General features: G+C 46.2%; 1 protein-coding gene across 1 annotated transcript in view; it reads right to left on the reverse strand.

Annotated features, from left to right (window-relative positions):
- Positions 1 to 600: 600 nt before the first annotated feature.
- LOC135805693 (early endosome antigen 1-like) overlaps positions 601 to 19,742 on the reverse strand; it is a 53,322-nt gene continuing 34,180 nt past the window's right edge. Inside the window, exons 35-51 of the mRNA XM_065319779.1 lie at positions 17,866 to 17,943; positions 17,209 to 17,256; positions 16,842 to 16,910; positions 16,469 to 16,558; positions 16,078 to 16,161; positions 15,700 to 15,762; positions 13,345 to 13,431; positions 12,636 to 12,725; positions 9,584 to 9,645; positions 8,906 to 8,975; positions 7,391 to 7,486; positions 6,612 to 6,701; positions 4,861 to 5,044; positions 4,237 to 4,291; positions 3,641 to 3,761; positions 2,100 to 2,218; positions 601 to 1,419 (exon numbers count right to left, since the gene is read on the reverse strand). Of these exons, the coding sequence (XP_065175851.1) occupies positions 1,317 to 1,419; positions 2,100 to 2,218; positions 3,641 to 3,761; positions 4,237 to 4,291; positions 4,861 to 5,044; positions 6,612 to 6,701; positions 7,391 to 7,486; positions 8,906 to 8,975; positions 9,584 to 9,645; positions 12,636 to 12,725; positions 13,345 to 13,431; positions 15,700 to 15,762; positions 16,078 to 16,161; positions 16,469 to 16,558; positions 16,842 to 16,910; positions 17,209 to 17,256; positions 17,866 to 17,943 (1,509 nt within the window). The 3' untranslated portion in view covers positions 601 to 1,316. The remainder of the gene's footprint in view (positions 1,420 to 2,099; positions 2,219 to 3,640; positions 3,762 to 4,236; positions 4,292 to 4,860; positions 5,045 to 6,611; positions 6,702 to 7,390; positions 7,487 to 8,905; positions 8,976 to 9,583; positions 9,646 to 12,635; positions 12,726 to 13,344; positions 13,432 to 15,699; positions 15,763 to 16,077; positions 16,162 to 16,468; positions 16,559 to 16,841; positions 16,911 to 17,208; positions 17,257 to 17,865; positions 17,944 to 19,742) is intronic.

The raw sequence follows: 19,742 nt of genomic DNA on the forward strand, positions 1-19,742 counted from the left end.
ATGAGGGCTACACCATCTTGTAATACTAGTATAATAATAATATTCACCAGCCATGCATAATATCAACGCCGAGGACGTACTTCGCAGTCTAAGTACACTGCAGTGCATGCACCTGCCTACAATCATTTTTTTCATACTTTTTTTTTACGGTCGGTAAGGGTGCGTTCTTACATGCTCTAGCTTCTAGAAGAGGAAGAAAAGAGAAGTCGAAGAAACTGGGATTACTCAAGAACGGGTCTCGAAGAATTCGGAGATATTTTGCACATGTCAAGCAAAATGAAGCGTCAAAGGGGCCGCGATCTTGAGTGATGAATGTATGTGCGTATGCAAAAAGGGAAATGCGTACACTCATGATGAACACGTGGCTTTTAGTCGTAGTTCGCATGCGCTGATCCCAAACCGCGGGAATCTCCAAGTAATTAGTTTCAACCACCTCTGAAGCTTGGAGAGCCTCCTAAAAGTCGGAGAGGATATAAGAACAGCTCTCGAACTTTTCGGAGAGTCTCCAACTTTTCCGAGAGGATTTAAGAACGCACCCTAAGGTTCTATAAAATCAATACAGCATTCTCTAGATCTCTGTTCTTATTCAACCACACTTGATCCGTATTATCATTAATTCCACATTTTAGGTGTCACCTTAATATGTTTAAATAAAAAAATAGCTTCATGTCATGTCATTGTCAGAAAAATTATCTAGTCTATTCTCTACTCTCTGGGCAAATAGTTTCATGATAGCGGACGAGAATGGACTTCTCCTTTTGTGTGTGTGCGTGCGTGCGTGTGTGTGTGTGCATGACATTGTATGTTATGATAGCAGCAGCAGCAGCAGCAGTAGCTTACAATAAAAAGGCCGATACATGGAGAAGAGACTGTTAAAATAAGAGTAAAACAAGCAGGCCAGCAAGCCAAGAACTGAACCAGCAGTTCTTTACAGACGATTGTTGCCAAGCCCCAACTAGGGTAAAGAAATCAAATGATTGAACACATAAGGAGCGATAGTGAACGACAAAAGTTGGAGCAGAATGTAATCTTGCTTGGTTCTTCTTTCCGATCTATCACATGCCGCATGTCATAACATGTAGTACTGCACGAAACGGCTAATTTGCAATGACTTTGGTAAGAGTGAGAACACAGCAGCGGTACACAGTGTTTGTCCATCAACACACCACGGCATGACACGTGTTCTGTAAGGAAGCTTAGTGTTGAGAGTAGGAGGTAGTTTGCTGACGCGATTCCCTTCAAGTATTACGGGACTCCTCGTCATCAGCATCACGTTACTACTATCAGGCGTGAAGGCGTTCTGTGCAAGGTGATGCTCAGCGTGTCAGCTCTCTGTGACATCCATCACAGACGCGAGCTGGCTTCTTGATTGCTGGCAGCTTGGCTGTTTTTGGTGTGCATTGCTGGCAGAAGATGCTTCTGCAGGATCACACGCACATACAGGCACATACACAGTGACGTGCACACACACACACACACACACACACACACACACACACACACACACACACACACACACACACACACACACACACACACACACACACATTGGTACTTGTACTTGTTGCTCACTGCCAAAACTGGTCACGTGGGTCTCCCCGGGAGAGAGGGGGGGGGGGGGGAGAGACTCAAAAGGAATCTTGGAAAGATGACTCAATTGGTCATTGAACCGTCCAACGGCCGACACCCCCTAAAATCCCCAAAACTCTGGGTAGACTTGAAAATGATCCCACTTATAGGCTCACCACACCTCAGTAAGTGGGTGAGGACAAGGTGCAGAAAAAGGATTGACGGCATCAGCGTATCTGTCCCGGGTTCCAACTGCAGTTACCCCTGCCCCCAGTGAAGGTAATACTTGCTACTAGTGTGGGTGGCTAAATCAGAGTGGATCTGATATAAGCTTCACTAGCATCATTGATTACACAAGAGTTAATCTAGCCAGAAGCAGTCCATGGTTAGCAGGTATGTATACCTCAAGTAGAAAGTATATGAACCCTGGAACCAACAAAGGTGGCAGATACAGCATTACACCTTCAAGCAGCCGAGCCCGTTGGCAACAGACCCAACACAATCAGGCATAAGTGCAGCACCCTACTTACCCGCAATTTCGGCAGTGATGCTTGCGAACGGTGACGGAAAACTTCACCTTGCAGCGCTTGCAGTTGTTCACCTCGCGGTCAGATTCCCATGTACGCTCGCTGTACTTGGACACGTCAACCTGAAAGAGAAAAACAAAACAAGAAAATGACATTATCATCATGAGACCCGCTGGTAGTGGATGCATGCACTTCACCCAACTGCATTGACAAGAAAAAGGAAGGGTCCGTCAAGTGCCACCCGCTTTATCCAATTGCTGCTTACAAATTCTCAACCAGCGCTGAGATACCAAACAAACTATTACAATTTAGCAACCCGTTCAGTCTGTCCAAAATAACGTTCAGCTCGAGATTAATTAATACTTGTCTTATCTCTCGAGGACATCACATGAAGTACAAGTACAACACGCTCAGGGACAAGGGAAAGGGGTAAGACGGCTTGGTTAATGTGCTGGAATGGGGGTGACCCCTTGACATCCAGCACTGGCTTGAGAATGTGTGAACAGCAACTAAAAAAAGCACTTGTCAGTTGACAAACCCATCCTTTTCTTAGTCCTTGCTGGAATCTGGGACTGGGTAGCCCACAACCGAAAACACAAATCAGTACTTTATAGCTGAAGTACCCGGCTACACCCAGGTTAGAACTGGAAATACTGTATTATCTCTATTACAAGCGCAGTCTCTTGTAGAGGCCCAGTCCCTATTATAAGCGCACTCCAAGAGGGCTTTGAAGATATACAAGCGCAGTCTCCAAGGCGCAGTCTCCAATATTAGGCTGCAATCACACTAGGTACAAAATCACGTACAAACGGCATTACAGTAGAAATCGTCATGGCGACGCGTGCTAAATGCAAAATGCGCTTTGTAGGTTTTCAGCAACTGGCACACCCCTGTAGAAAGCCATATTTGTCTTTTTCGTCGTTTTCGCGCTCCATCTCCTGTGTACAACTTTGTTTTTGTAGCTGGTCGTCGTACATAGCATCAGCATTGGTTTTGAATTTCCCGGTCTTTTCCAGCGCATGGCACACGCTTTGGTACGACAACGTCACGTGCTGGTCGCGTGAAAACGTCATCTATGCAGACCGAAAAGTGTAGTGTGGTTGCGTACCGACTTGTACTTAGATATGCATGCAAATTTGTACATGTACATGTACTGTGATTTTTACGTAGTGTGGTTGCGGCCTAAGCGCAGGGCTTATAATGGAGAACCGTATGGATCATGTTCTGCATGTTTGACGTCACACAGTATCACATAAACACATGCCGTGGTAAAAGTCTGTGATCCCCGAGATCTAAAGTACAGACTCAGTGTACCAGGGAGCACAAAACTGCAGTCCCCAGTACCTGCTGGGAAACTTTCTGCTACTGATATAATGAAAAATAATCGGCAGTGTACATGTATCAGGTGGTTGAAAAATTACAAGCCCAGTCTCTAGTAGAAGCCCAGCCTCCAATATAAGCCCAGGGTCCGGACTGGTTGAACAAATATAAGCGCTGGGCTTATAATGGAGATAATACGGTACTTGCATAGAGTAGTGCTGTACCTGTAAGGTTTGAGCCAGTTGCCCCATGTCGTGAAGAGCATGTGTAGAGTCGTCCACTTGCTTGCGCAGTACTACCACCTTGCCCTGCAGTATCTCCACCTCCTCTTCACTTGTCAAGCACCTGTACACGTACACATGCACATACACACACACGTATGGTGCACACACGTACATATACCTCACACCGCATCACACCACACATGCACACACAGACACACAGGCAGTGAACACAGAGTCAACATAATACTAGGAGTTCGGGAATGTACATAGCAGCACTTGGTAGCCCTGTAAGTTGTAACAATATTCAGTTAAAAGTGTCCCATACTTCAAGAGTCACCAAAAGTATCTAAATATTTTGTAACAATATAGATGAGCGGAACAGCCACATACATGTACATGTAATTAGATCCGCAGGTAACGTTACCAAAGCCACATCCATTATACCAGTGTCTGCTCCAGGGCCACATGTACCCACATACGCACACAAATCGGACACCCACATGGACATACACAAACAAACACACGCACCCCCTCCCCCGACACACACGGAAACGTACGCGAACACACGCACGCACACAAAACTTGTTTTAGCATACCTGCCAAGCAACTCCGTCCGCTCGTCTTTCAAGTTTCCCACAGCACAGTCAAGCTCTGCATGCAGATGTGGAAAGAAGGTACAGTGCAAGTTACAACAGTGCACATAAATGGACCAAAGAAGCAAAATTGTTCTTGTGACTTGCCAGCAAGGCAGGAATGTACGCCGTGGCCAATGCGAGCAATCAACCAAAATCCTGACTTGCTTCACTGACATTTAACACTCAGAAGTCTGTAGATTCCTACAAGCATAACAGCTTTGTCTAACACCTCTACGGTTCCTGGAGGTTCACACAAGTGTTCACATACTGGAACCACTTGAGTGCAAATAGCGTAAAAATATATAAGCCGTGTATGCACATATACACACACGTATACACACACGTATACACACACGTGCACGCACACCACACACACACGTGCACGCACACCACACACACACACACACACACACACACACACACACACACACACACACACACACACACACACACACACACACACACACACGTGGATACTGGTAAACCAATACTTCGGCTAACAAGAGTGATTGATAAGCACTTGACAAGGAGATTCTGAAGACCAGTACTGTCCAGCTGCGCACACAACACAACTGTACTACTCACCCGCGACATCACCTTGCAGTCGCTCATTCTCTGTTTTCAAACGCCTCACGTCGGCCTGTAGTCCACCGGTCTCTGACTGGAGAGATGTGATTGTGGCGTTCAGCGTCTCAATGTTCATGTGGTGACGAGCAGTGAGCTGTGACATCTCATCAACAACGGACGTCCTCTTCTCTTCGGCCTGGCTCTGCGCACGGATAGCAGGAATACACATAGCCCAATACTACTACTTGCTGTGATGAAATACTCGAGAGACAAGAAGACGCACTACAATGGCTTGGGTCATGGCTACAGCGTACATAGTACAGTCAAATGTCACTGATCCGGTCGCCAGTTATCCGAGCACGTCGGTTATCCGACAAAGCCCGGGAGTGGTAATTTTATGACTCTCAACAGTAAAATTCTAAAAAAAATTTTTTGTTGTATATTATACGGTGTATTGTAATATGCATTTACTTGAAGTAGATGTGGTCAAGTATGCTAACATGTATGTGTACATGGGCAATTCATGATATGCACGAATATATTTGGGTATTGTGTACATAAATCAGTGAAATCCAGCCATATACAGTAAAACCTGTAACTAAAGACCACCGTGACTAGCGACCAGCCTGGTACTACGGACCACTTCACCAGGCACGGACGGTCTCACATTCAAAATGCACTGTGACTAGCGACTACCTGCTGAACGCGACCAGCGACCGCCTTTTCTTGTCCCAAAGACGACTTTTGACCCGTAGCTAGCGACCGCGATGTAGGAAATCAAATGTTGCTCGAAGCTCCTTCTTGAAATTTTGCTGATTTTCCAAGGTCCTGAAAGGAATCTTTCGATACTGCAGCTGAACAAATGAACGCAGGTCATTTTGACTGTGGAGTCGGTGTGGACTGCACTGCACCTGTCAAAGTTTCAAGCCCTGTGAAGAATAAACATGATCGGAAACGTCTTGGAGAGCGCATCGGAAGCGCTCTCTGGTCGATGTTACTACTCGGAGGAGAAACGAAGACTGAGCGGCTCTGTCACCCCAGTCATACAGACGAATCAACGATGGCATCAAGGAATCCATAAACCAAGCAGCACCACAAGGTCCTGATGCTGACGGATCGTGTTCAAGCAATCGAGAAGTCCGCACAACAAGGACAGTCGATACGATGGACTGCATGAACAAATTTGAAGCCCAGCGCAAAACGAAACTTACACAGGGAGCGTTTGACTCCTGGCTTCAGAAGTAGCCGCTGAATTGATGTCTGCAAAAAATTAAACTCTTCTCTCTCTCTCCCTCTCTCTCTCTCTCTCTCTGACTCTCTCCATCTCTCCGTCTTTCTCTCCAAGTGTTGTTTGACCTAAAATAAGAATGGTATTGCGCAAGTTCTGGGGAATTGTATTGGCTGCATTTTGACATACATATCATCTAATGGGATCCATATATGGTCACGCAGTGCAAACCTCTAACTAAAGACCACCTGCTACTAAAGACCGCTTTTGCTGGAACCAAGGGGCGGTCGGTAGTCACAGGTTTTACTGTATGCACAGTTATCCAACATATCCAGTTATCCAACATGCCTGATTCCCGAAGTGGTCGGATAAGTGACATTCGACTGTACATGAATGTATCTTCAAGTTGCTAGATAGGTGAACTGGTGTGCTTCAAAAGTGTACACACAGCAGAATACATGTACAAAAATGAATATACATGTACACACATACCCCCCCCCCCCACACACACACACAATCACACACATTCAGACTGTCTTACCAGCTGTGTTCTCAGTGATACCAACTGAGTACCAAGACTACTGGACACGGCTTCAGCATCTGTCTTCTGCTGTAACGCCACCTCCAGGTTCTACAAGGCCAGAGCACAAGGAATAGAGATAGACCTGCATTAGTTTATATCTACATGTATTTTGAATTTTTGATTGGCAACCATTACAAACAGGTCACTGATATTGGTAATGCACAGCCAGTTTTCTCTTGGCCCCATATGCACGGCATGCCTTCACCATACTACATGTACTTGCAGTAGTGCACTGGTAGAGGGTGGGAGATTGAGAGTCTTACTGCTACTGACAGTAGTACATGTAGATTCCTTTGACAGCTGAACAATCTGGCCAGGTCCATTCAGGAGGCATAGGAGACAGACTCAGTCAATAGCAGCGGTGGTGGCAGTCAAGCGTAGCTTCATGCACTTCTGAAGTTCATGCACTGGAAGGTGGCACAGCTGGTCATCTTCCTATTACAGGAATAGCTCTTGCACCCGGGTATGTCAAACGTCAACTCATCTTCCAAGAGGATAGGAATGACTGCCAGACTACGTTCTTACTTTCAGCAGCTCTTTTAGCAAGGTTGATTCTTTACATGAGGTCCACTCTTACTGTTGCACAGGCTTCATAATCAACATTAAATTGAGAGCAGCACCTTCAATATCATAATCAGTCTTTTCTTGTTGATCTAAATTCAAGTAAATTGCTTATTACTGATTAGTCCCCGTAGTGGGAATCAGCTCAAAGTCATTATGTGGCGGCAGCTAAGTACCTTCTGCAGGTCTGCGGTCAGCGCAGTGACGCGATGCTGCAGCTCCACCTTCTGTTCGATGAACAGGCCGCGTGCCTTTTGGCTCTCCGCCAAGTCCTAGAGCGGAGACACACGACCCCGGCGTCAACAACATGCGCAGTAAGTACACGTAGCAGCGATAACCCACGGCGCAGATATACGGCAGATGCACAATCAGCAATGCACAGTGATGAGCTGGTAGTGCGCACATCCACAAGGTAATCTTGAGCAATTCATGGAGAAGAGGTGGTGACTTCATCAGGATTATCTGTTATCACCTTGGACATTAGTTGAAGTGGTCATTGTCATTGCTGTACTTATCCTCATCATCAGAACACTTCAACGAAAACTTGTTCGGATCCTTCTTCATTGTTCTATTCACGATTGCATCTTTCTAATTTCTTTTTTTGTTGCTATTTCACACTGTTTTCATCGGTTGACACTGTTTGAATAAAGTACCACATGTCGACTCAGCTGGTCCTCTTGCTTGCGATAAAGAATTGATGAAAACAATGAAGTCCTTGGGAGGGAAATTACCTGCTTGTGTATATGCAATTATGCATGTAACGCTACGTAAGTCAGTCTGCCAAAGACATGAGTTAGTTTGCCTTGCAGTTACTGCCGAGAAACACAGGGAAATGCGTCTCCCGTAGTAGCTGTGGGTATCACGAGAGAGTGCGCTGGAACTATAACCCTGGTGGCAATTGTCGCAAACGTAGAGGTGTGGAGAAGGGCAGCAGCAGTCCACCAAGCACCACTCAAGAAGTTGGAGACCAGGAGGCGAGTACTGGCTGCAGTATTGTTTATAACACCGAGAATGTGAACGATGGGTGTGCCTACTGCACATCATCAATGTTCCCCTGAGCAACTGGCCCAGATGGACAAGGTTCCGGAACGTGAGCTCACGTCCGTCACTGCTCTTATCATTGCTGTCGCCATCGTCATCGTTGTCGTTGTCATCATCACCATCATCAAGCAGCACATTAGCGTTCACCAGTTTACTGGTTTATATCATCAACAGTCAGACATGTATTGAATAGGAGTCTCGACGCGAAATTCATGAAAATGGTGAAAAAGCAAAGCTGGAAGCCAGACACCTTGTTGCCTGGATTCAGTAGATTGGGAACAGCTTCATGGCATTCCCTCATTGACCCACTCAGTTGCTTTCTCATTCATTCGGTCACTTAGTCACTCACTCACGCACACACTGACTCAACCAGTCACTCACTGACTCGCATGATCACCTCAGCATGTACACTACTATTGTACAACATGATCATGCGGTCACCATTACACAATACTCACTCACAATAAATTCAATAACACAGGGAGGAAGGATTGATATTTAGACTGTAGACTGAATGCATGCTGACAAACCAAGCATCTCCTTAAATCAAGTCCATGCATAGTTGCACACTTTTAGGGGGTGGTTGCACACTCTTGATGGTATACCATACATGCACACAACCAGTGCTCTTGTGTGTAACGCTAACTGACCTTTTCATGTGCTGTTTTGGCTGCAATCAAGGACTGGGTCAGACTGGAGATTTCCTTTTCCAGTGATGTTCTGTGCGACATCGTCACCATTGAACAACAACAACAACAACAACAACAACAACAACAACAACAACAACAACAACAACAACAACAACAACAACAACAACAACAACAACAACAACAACAACAACAACAACAACAACAACAACAACACCAACAACACCAACAACACCAACAACACCAACAACACCAACAACACCAACAACACCAACAACACCAACAACACCAACAACACCAACAACACCAACAACAACAACAACAACAACAACAACAACAACAACAACAACAACAACAACAACAACAACAACAACAACAACAACAACAACAACAACAACAACAACAACAACCATGCAATATACAAACAGTTCAGAAAACAATCATGTTCAGATGCAAGCAGTGTGTCCTGTTCTGCATGGCACCGTATCACAGGTATTACCTCACAAGAAATCCAGCCAGTGCAAGCAGGCTGTTGAGCTAAATGTACAGAGAACAGCAAGAGCTATGATTTAGCTCTTTCAGACATGCTGCCAGTGACAATGACAAAAACACCAGCAGTGGGCCCAGTGCTGCTGCTGCTGCTAACAAGAACAAGGCACACCGGCACTGAGAATAGCTAACCTGGTTTTTGTCAGCTCAATAATGACGGTTTCCTTGGCTGACAGGAGCTGCTCTGACTGGTCCTGTGAACACACACATGTGAGTCAACGTGAATTCACAGATGCACAGATGCACAGACGCACAGATGCACAGACGCACAGACGAAAAGACGCACAGACGCACACACACACACACACACACACACACACACACACACACACACACACACACACACACACGCACACACACACACACACACACACATGTGCGCATGTGCACATGCCCGCACACACACACACACACACACGCACACACACACACATTACATACACACACACACACACACACACACACACACACACACACACACACACACACACACACACACACACACACACACACACACACAATTACATTACTAATAATGGGGAACAAAACAAAACAACAAGGACAATCAAGGCTTGTTTGCTGCTACTTCAAGTTTCATGCTCTCGCAATCATCAGCCAACAATGTACTGTAAAAGCCATAATAATATTTCTGACATGTCACATGACAATCGACATGGCAACAGCGAATCCTAGCGCGACTTGCCGTGCTTTGAATCAGCCACTGAAGACCTGTGAGCGCTTGCAGGTCTCCGATTTTCCAATCGGAGCACGCCCAGGCGTGCTCCGATTCAGCCATCAGAGGCCGCTTTTTTTTTTTTTTTTTTTTTTTTTTTTTTAGGCGGGAGTTTTTTAGGCGGGAGTGGAGCGCCGGTATGAAAGACTAAGTGCATAGTGCATTATGGTTGAAGAATGCAGATGTGCAGGGACTTGCTACAAGTGCTCTGTTAGTTTGATGTTGAAAGTGAATAAGTGGTGGTTGTGAAGAATAACAGGACATGTCAGTGATTCAAAATTTCGCGATGGACCTGGAGGAGGAGGAGGAGGAGGTTGCGGACATTGCTTTGGGCAGTGAGCCGCCAGCCAAAAAAGCTCGTTTCGCTGAAAGTACCCTTCAGGATGTGGCGAATATCATCGAGAGTCGTGTGCCGATAAGTACAAAGCGCACAACCGAAGGCTGGGTGAAAGTGTTCGAAGAATTTTGTAAGCAGAGGAAGTTGGCTGTCAACCTCAAAACAGACTCTCCTGGAGTTATAAGCGATGCTCTGGCTCTTCTCTACGTGAATGCCCGCGGCAGGGAAGGGCAGGCCTACCAGCGTTCGAGTTTGCTAGGGTTGAGATCCGCTCTGCATCGCCACATTCAGTCGTTCCGTCCGACAATGAACATCTACTCTGATGCAGAGTTTGTCATGGCGAACCAGGCACTTGATGGTCGCATGAGGCAAATGAAACGCAGCGGAGAGAGTAAGCCAGCGGAGCACAAAGCGGTCATTACCGACACGGACATGGCAAAACTGGGGAGATATTTCTCTCAGTACACAACATCCGCCGTTGTACTTACTGAGAGTGTGTGGTTCGCTATCACATATCACTTCGCTCTCCGTGGCTGTGAGAACCAGGAAACGATGACCAAGAAGGACCTGATCCTGAAGAAGGATGATGACGGCCGCGATTTTGTGGAACTGGCAACGGATTTTTGTACTAAGAACCATTAAGGCGGGATTGCGAGCCGTGATAAACCAAGCGACGGTCGCATCCAGCAGCCAGAGCAAGTCCATGCCGTAAAGCTGTTGCTGGAGTCTCTCAGCCCGAAGAGCGAGAGACTGTTTCAGATGGCATCTCGCTCTGTAAAGCCCGGAACGCAAGCCTTCAATGGTTTACCGCTGGGTAAGAACACCATAAAGGCTATGATGAAAAGGATCTCCAACAAAGCCAACCTCTCGAGATCCTACACAAATCATTGTGTCCGCGCAACAGCAGTGCAGAAGCTTGTGGATGCGGGCGTGTCGGAGACAGCGATCATGGGGACGACGGGACATCGCCAGGTCCAGTCGTTGACCGCATATGCCAACAGGAATTCAGAACAAAAGAGAAAAGAGATGGCTGCAGTTCTGGATGGAGAGTCTCCAACTGCAACCAATGCTGCTACCCGTGCTCTTACAGCGCCAACAACGAGCGTTCAGCGATCACAGCAGCAGACTGAGTTCCACGATCCCGACATTGATGAGTACATCGCAACTTGTGACCCAACAGTGCAATCCCCAACTCACCAACGGTCTCTGATGCAGAAAGCTACGAAGACCATCAACTTTTCCGGAGCTCAGTTTGGTGCAAACTGCAATGTTCACCTGCACCTGTAGGCTGTAGGCTGTAGTCACTGCGAAGAAGAGAAGCTGAACTGACCTGGTTTTTAGCTGACTAGACCGCCCTTGTTTTATCTCTGTGTTGTGACTGTGTACATTAGTCATTATGTAACATGTCTGAAGTACTAAACTGGCGACTAGTTGTGTTCCTTGTCTGGTCTAGTGTGCGTGCCTTGAGTAGGTACTAGGTATGTGTGAAGTACTACATGTAGTAGTACTAGTAGTACGAAGTAGTTCGTGCAATGCATGTCAGAAATGGTATCAAAGCATTCGTACTCGGACTCAAGTGCTAGAATCGGAGCCCTCCGCGCTAGCGCGCGTCGGGCTCCGATTCCGCACTTTCGTCCTCGTACTCATGCTCGATTCCATACATATAACGAAGTGCTAACTCTAACGAGTTAACGAGGTGAAATCTGTCGTTAAAATAGAAATTGTTATACAGAAATCGATACATATACTGTCCTATTGAGCGTTGAGAATGAGCGAGAATCGTTACCTTTGGTACACGTAAGCTAGTCAATTTTGGGAAATCGTTATATATGCGCCTCGTTAGAATAATGGCTTTTACAGTAAGTTGAAAAAGACTGCCATTGAGATTGCATAAAGACCATCAACATCATTGTAGGAAAAACTAGACATTCAATACAACGAATTTTCGATATAATTATGTGAAGTTACACACTGTTGTTACAGTGGCAAACTAACGTTATAATTATAGGGCTTGAACGTACTACGTCACAGCCGCAGCCTGGAGCCATGACAACGGCACTGGCGAGCAACGGAGTACTTGTAGGAGCAGATAGCATGTCGTACACAAGACTAACCTTTTCTTCAGTGACCTCTGTCAGCGTCTTCTTCTGCAGACCCAACTCTTCCTTGAGATCCTGCAGCTGCTTACTCAATGCATCCTTGGCCTTCAAAGTTCGAAACAGAAGAAAAATGTTTGCATTGAATTTGAAGTTCTCCCATTCCCATAAAATTTAACATTATTTCGTACTTCCTACAAAAGTCCGGAAGATGACCTCTTAGACTAGAAAATGTAACATTTAAATTTCTGCAAACAAACGTTCAATTGTAAACCCAAGGAAATAGGAAAAATTACACATAATCATACATAATACTCAAAGTCCTTGCTTATCGCTTTAGTGCGTAGCAGGAAATTGCAGTTTGTTGGCCAAATAGTTACGTGCTGCTGGTTTGGCTACTGTTATTGACAAGGTTGTGTGTTTCTGGAGGTCGTATGTGCAGGTGGGTCGTCTCGCTTGGTTGGGTAACAACGTTATTCCGTCTCGGAAGCACATGGATATGTCTTTTTTCAGTTAATAGCTGCCCATGATAGAACTAGTGCCCCTACCGCCTTAGGGCTACAGGCTCATGATGATAATTATGATGATAATGGACTCGGATGGAGAGCCAAGGATAAATATATAGTAAAGAAAAAGGACCAAGCATTATTGCGTAACTTGCAGTTCCTTGGTCCTTTTTCTTTACTATAAATGTATGATGATAAATGTACCAATCGTTGCATTTTACCTCGGTGAGTTGCTTGATCTTCAGAGACGACTCCTTCTCCACAGATGCAAGCTGAAATTCACGACTATCGATCTGTGAATTGAGGTCCTACACAGTAGACGCAGAAGACAACACGATAGTGAAAGGCTACTGTGGAAAGGAGGAGTACTGTACTAAATACAGCAAAAAGGCGGCGAGGTGACCATGCCTGGCCGAATGTTGTCACTAGTAGCGTAATCCATACTTCCCTTTCGTTGGTCTTCAACTCTCCATTGTTAGCTTTCACAGGCGTGGTTTCCTGTCACAAAACTTGTTATAATGATTGCATTGTTTTAAGGTGTCATTTCTCATCATAAGTGCCTCTGAATAGTCTCAATGTTGCAGTTTGTTCATCAGTAAAACGAAGCTTCCCGACGAGCGTTGTGCGACACCTAGTTCGAAGCAGTTTTTTCTCTTATGCATCATTCCTATTATCGTTCCTATTACCGCCTGCCCGTTATAGCTGTACTTACCAGTTCTCAGGCCAAGCGCCGGGGATGTCAAGCTACTCGTCCTGAAAGATCATCAGTGGTCCCTTGCAGAGGAATTGGTAGAGTTCCTTGCTCCTGCAGAAGCAGTTACCCGTCTCCTTGGTGGACAGCAGTACGTTACTGCTAGTGTCATTCTGCCACTTTTTATCGTTGGCCTTGTATCAGAGTTCAGGAAGCCACCTACCGACTTGGATGCTAGTGAAGAAATGGAGTCACTCGTTCGTTACTGGTATGCCATTCACAGCTGATGAAGTGAAGAAATGGAGTCACTCGTTCGTTACTGGTATGCCATTCACAGCTGATGAAGTGAAGAAATGGAGTCACTCGTTCGTTACTGGTATGCCATTCACAGCTGATGAAGTGAAGAAATGGAGTCACTCGTTCGTTACTGGTATGCCATTCACAGCTGATGAAGTGAAGAAATGGAGTCACTCGTTCGTTACTGGTATGCCATTCACAGCTGATGAAGTGAAGAAATGGAGTCACTCGTTCGTTACTGGTATGCCATTCACAGCTGATGAAGTGAAGAAAGCTGTAGAAGAGCGTGCTGAGAAGCTGCGCCCTGTGATTACGTCTTCAGCAAAGCCACGTGAGCCGAAAGCCAAACACAGCGTTTGGGACATGCTAGGCCAGGATGAAACGAAGAGGATGCAGCTTCCAGTGTCCAGGTGGAGATGGCCATGTTCTACAGCGAGAGTCGTCGTGAAGGTCGAGCGAGGATCGTTCACCCCACCGGTGTTCTCGACATATGGTTTCAGCGGGTCTGAAACAACTCAATTTCTGAAGTCTCTTGCCTCTCTTTTCATAGAGAGAAGTCAGGATTTGAAATATCCTGTTGTAATGGCCGATATGGGTATGTTGTGTACCCGCCTGTCATTTTGCCTCTTGCGGTGGGCCATTACTTGCTTCGTGGCTGCCGAGGGTCATATAACAGACGGCGGGTGAATTCTTTTGTGGCTCAGTGTCGCTTGGCCGCATAGTGAATTTTACGCTATGCCATTACCTACCCGGTAAAATACTCAGCAATTGAATATCTACTTGGTACGAATTATTCAACTGTTAAAATATTTTTACTTGAATATCAATCGGGTGATTTGACTGATTGACCTGTTCCCTGATTTTTGCACACAATCTCGGTTATCGCCGTACAAGAGGCCGTTTCCATGAGGATGAATCAGATGACGATGATGAGGACAACAGCAGTGAAGACTTGCCACCTCTTCCATCTCTCCACCGGCTATCCAGCTTGTGTGATAGTGACTGAGGACAGCACAAATCAATGTATCCCGATCTTCTATGACACATTGCTGTCCTTTCTTTTAGGTTTTGGAACCCTCTCTAGAGCCAGCAGCGGCACTGCGCACACGTTCGAACGGTCCATAACTCAGTCTGTGTGTGTGTGTGTCACCGTGTGTGTGTGTGTATGTGTGTGTGTGTGTGTGTGTGTGTGTATGTGTGTGTGCATGCGCGAGCGTGCGTGCTACGTTCAAAATGTGTACAGTAGTCACATTCCATTTGAAAGATGACGGCATAGGACGTTCGTATTGCCCTTTTTTTTTTACAAACCAAATTCTCTTCTCCACAGGACCATTTTTTTTAATTCTAAATTTTCGCATTTTTCAGCTTCTAATACTAGTACTGCCTTTATCTGTGGAAGAAATAATCGATAAATAACCGATAACCGATCGATAAAGGTTTAACTGTTAGGTTCTTCGGTAGTCAAAAAGTGTAATCGTTTCACCCCTACTCTACAACCATATTCTGCAAAACATTACTAGTTGTGTCGAGCTAGTCCAAATGCAACAAGATCAAAAGCAATGTTGTAAAATGACGATATGAAACTTACGCCAAAATCTGTTCTAGCACCATCCAGCTCTGCTTGCAACGCTTCAATTGTCTGTTCGCCAGACTGGAGTGATATCAGAACACACAGCATAATTTACTCAGAACAGTGAAGCACAGGGCAGAGCAATGCAGGCAAGGAGAGAGGGATAGAAAAAGAGATACCAGTAGATGGATAGATAGATAGATAGATAGATAGATACATAGCAGACTCAGCAGAGGACGTTCAGGTGGGTTGTAACTCTGAGTTTCATGCTGCTAGGCAATCATCAGACAACTGATAGATACATGCAGATAGATAGAGATAGACACATAGAATAGAGAGAAAGAATGCAGGAACTCAGCGTAGCAACATGCAAAAATCCACGCACAGACCACCCACCTTGACTTGCGCCTGTAGGCGGCACACTTGCCGCTCATAGTTCTGACAGCTCTGACACGGCTTTTTCAGTTCCACTTGTAAGCCCTGTGTGGGGTATGCATCACATAGCACGGACAACAACAACAACGGCGGCGGCGGCAACAACAACAGCAACACACACACACGCACACAGGCACAGGCATACACAGACAAAGACATACACAGACAGACAGACAGACAGACAGACAGACAGACAGACAGACAGACAGACAGACAGACAGACAGACAGACAGACAGACAGACAGATACACAAGTGTGTATGTAATGCGAGTATGTAAGTTACAGCGAAAACACAACCGGGCACACATGCGTGCATCCAGACCCATACAGTGGTGTACATGTATGTCTTTACCTCAATCTTCTGCTGTAGTGACTGGAGAACTGCCTCCTTGGATTCCAGATCCTGTGAAAACTTCTTCTCTTTCTTTCGACTAGCCTCAGTCTGAAGACAATGAGAAAAGAGCATCATCATAGAGTCCGTCTACTTCTTGTAATATCGACCGAAAAGGAGAAAGAAAATCCAACAAGAATAAGCGCCCAACAGTCAGTAACGAAAAACAAACAACAGCAAAATCAAGTAGACGAGAACAAGTCCAGAACAGTTTCACCAAGATATCAGAAGGCAACAGCAGTTTCATCAAGATATCGGAATGTATCATTTCACAAGAAAAGTCGCACATAGCAGATCTGTGTGGGTGGACATCAGTGCGGCGACTGATACTCACCAGGCTTTGCAGCTGAGAGTCAACCTCAACCATCTGACCTTGAACAGCATTGGCTCTCTCCTGCTCAAACTGACAAGAAGAAGAGCAAGAGCAAGCAGGAAGGAGGAAGGGGGATTGTGCAAGTACAAGGGTGGTGCACGCATGCTACAGTCGTCATTAAAACTGAGGGAGCAGGGACAGGAAACAATGACTCAAAGAAAGGATGCAGATAAACAACGCAATCATGTGTTGATGCATGACAAGTTCGAAATACATTCTAGCTGGAGTCATTATTTCACTACAAACCAGTTCACATAGAGGGCCAATTACACACAGCATTGTACACTTGGGGAGAGGCCATTGTTAGACTGAAATGCACACTTTTTACCTGTAGCTTCTGTTTAGACTCCTTGAGGAGACGTTTTGATTGACCGAGCTGTACACAGAAAGCGAGCACATGCGCACACACATAAGCATGCACACAGCATTTTCACAGCCAAACGCCAAGAGAGAACAAACACTTTAGAATCTCAACAGAGTGCTGTCGCGTTGCTGCGCTCTGCAGCCAGTGAGTGTGAAGTTGTGGGAACAAAAAGTGGACACAAAGACCCAACGTTTCGTAGCACCCTTTTGAAATAACTTGGGAAAGAGTAGGTGCACATTGAGTCAAGATGGTTCAAACTCGAAAACCAAAGCTAAAGTGGTCGGTGTTGTACATGGGACATCTTAGAGCTGAGTGCATACACAGCAGCCTGCAGAAGGCTGGACAGGGCGGGAGCAGAACAGATGGCACTGAGGTCACTGTACACACTCGCAGCCCACATGGCTGAGACCAGTGCTCCATTACTAGCAACGTGCACAGGCATGACACAACTGAAGGAATGGATCATTGGAACTTTGCTGTATTCTGAGTTTCTTGCAAAGACAACCATAACCCAACTGAACACAACATGCATGCGCTCTACCCATAGCGCTGTGTACGCTGCTGATGCTAGTGCTACTGGTGCTTTCAGCATAAACTAATCTACATAGTTGCATGACTGACCTGTTCTTGCAGCTTTGTGCACTCCGCCTGGCTGGCCTGAAGCGAGTCTTTCAGTCCCTGAGCTTCCTTCTCACCACCCTGCACAGAAACAACACACAGGTACACATATACACACGCACACGCGCACGCACACACACACACACACACACAAACACACACACACACACACAAACACACACACACACACACACACACACACACATCCTGAACTTCTCTATTCCACAGAGGGCACTGCAGTGCATTGCAATGACCATCTTCGCATTTTACGTCCTCTCGTTAGCCTCCTGCGTGGAGTTGCCTGCTTTACATATCATTACCCCATTTGGGCTTTGAGATGTTGGCGTAAAAACTACAAAAGGTGCGACATATATCCGGGGAAATACGCTAGGAATAGATTGGAAAAAGTGTGTGTGTGTGTGTGTGTGTGCGCGCGTGTGCGCGTGTACGTGTCTGTCCGTCCATATGTGTTTGTGTATCTACTATCTAGGAATGGAGCAAGCAGGCATTGGCCCTACTCATATCAATCACTGCTTGACAACCCTGGATGTCCCTGCCATTGACCCCAAGCTTAGAGAGTTATTGGGCCTGCTGTTGAGAAAGTAGCGCAAGAGAGCTGCGAGACGGCAGCAGCCGAAGAGTCACGGATAGCTGGAGATGAAGGAATAACGATGAGTTACGACGGCGGGTGGCAGCAGCGAGGACGCGCCATGAACAGCCTGACTGGTGTTGGTCACGCTATTGGCGACAAAACTGGGAAAGTTGTTGTTGTTGATTTTTATTTTGCTTCGCAAGGCCAAACGGGCAATGGTGCCCAATTCTATGGAAGCGAATTTCAAAAGGGAGAGAGCTACGGGGAGAGAGAGAGAGAGAGAGAGAGAGAGAGAGAGAGAGAGAGGGGGGGGGGGGGGGAGGGAGGGAGGGAGATGATAAGCAATTTTGTAGCGTCAACAGAGCGATTGTGCAGTGTCAATAGAGCGATTTTGAAGCGTCAACAGAGGGAACACAAAGGGTTCATAAGCGCACAAGCACGCAGAGCAATTTTGTAGCGTCAACAGAGCGATTTTGCAGTGTCAATAGAGCGATTTTGAAGCGTCAACAGAGGGAACACAAAGAGTTCATAAGCGCACAAGCACGCAGAGAAGAGTAAATGACGTGGTGTGTGGACGGGAAAAGTCAGACAGAGCATTCATTGCAAGGTGTAGGGGATGGAGGCAAGCTTAACCCTTTCACTGCCGCTGTCGACTGCAGTCGACAGCGCATTCATGCACTCCGAGTGCCATTGTCGACTTGCGTCGACGAGTAAACATGCAGTCCCCAGTGCTGTTGTCGACTTCCGTCGACAGGCAGACCTCACCCAGTTCGTGCCTCTATTTTCGAATATTGGAGATGTTTTGCCGTGGTAGACGGCCACTGGGCCCTGGAAGATGTCCATACCCATCGAAATACGCTTCCAGAAGTATGGGTTGCCATTTGAAAAAAATCGAACCAGCGTCGTTGAAAATGCGCATCCGATTTTTAGCCGATCGGCGAGGAAGAAACCGGTTCTCACGCACTTCCACCTCGCTGAGTCGGTGCGAGTATTTTCCTCTTTCCCGTCAACTTTCATTGCACGGAGCATGGAATTTGGTTCAGACTTGATGCCTAGCTATTACCCAAGACTCCAGGCGGCTATCCGTTGCGATAGGCGGTTGGAGTCACGGGTAGAGACAACCAGACGATAAATTCCTCGCGGACGCATTCACTGCAAACTTGACGGAAACAGCGCTGGCGGCGGTCACCGGGTCCAGAACTAAAATTTTCTAAGAACTACCACGTTGCAATGGCGACCAGCACGGTCAAGAGACACTACAGGTATGTCAGCTACAACATAATTATAT

This window comes from Sycon ciliatum, chromosome 1 (genome assembly GCF_964019385.1).
Source record: "Sycon ciliatum chromosome 1, ocSycCili1.1, whole genome shotgun sequence".
In the NCBI taxonomy this organism is placed as follows: domain Eukaryota; kingdom Metazoa; phylum Porifera; class Calcarea; order Leucosolenida; family Sycettidae; genus Sycon; species Sycon ciliatum.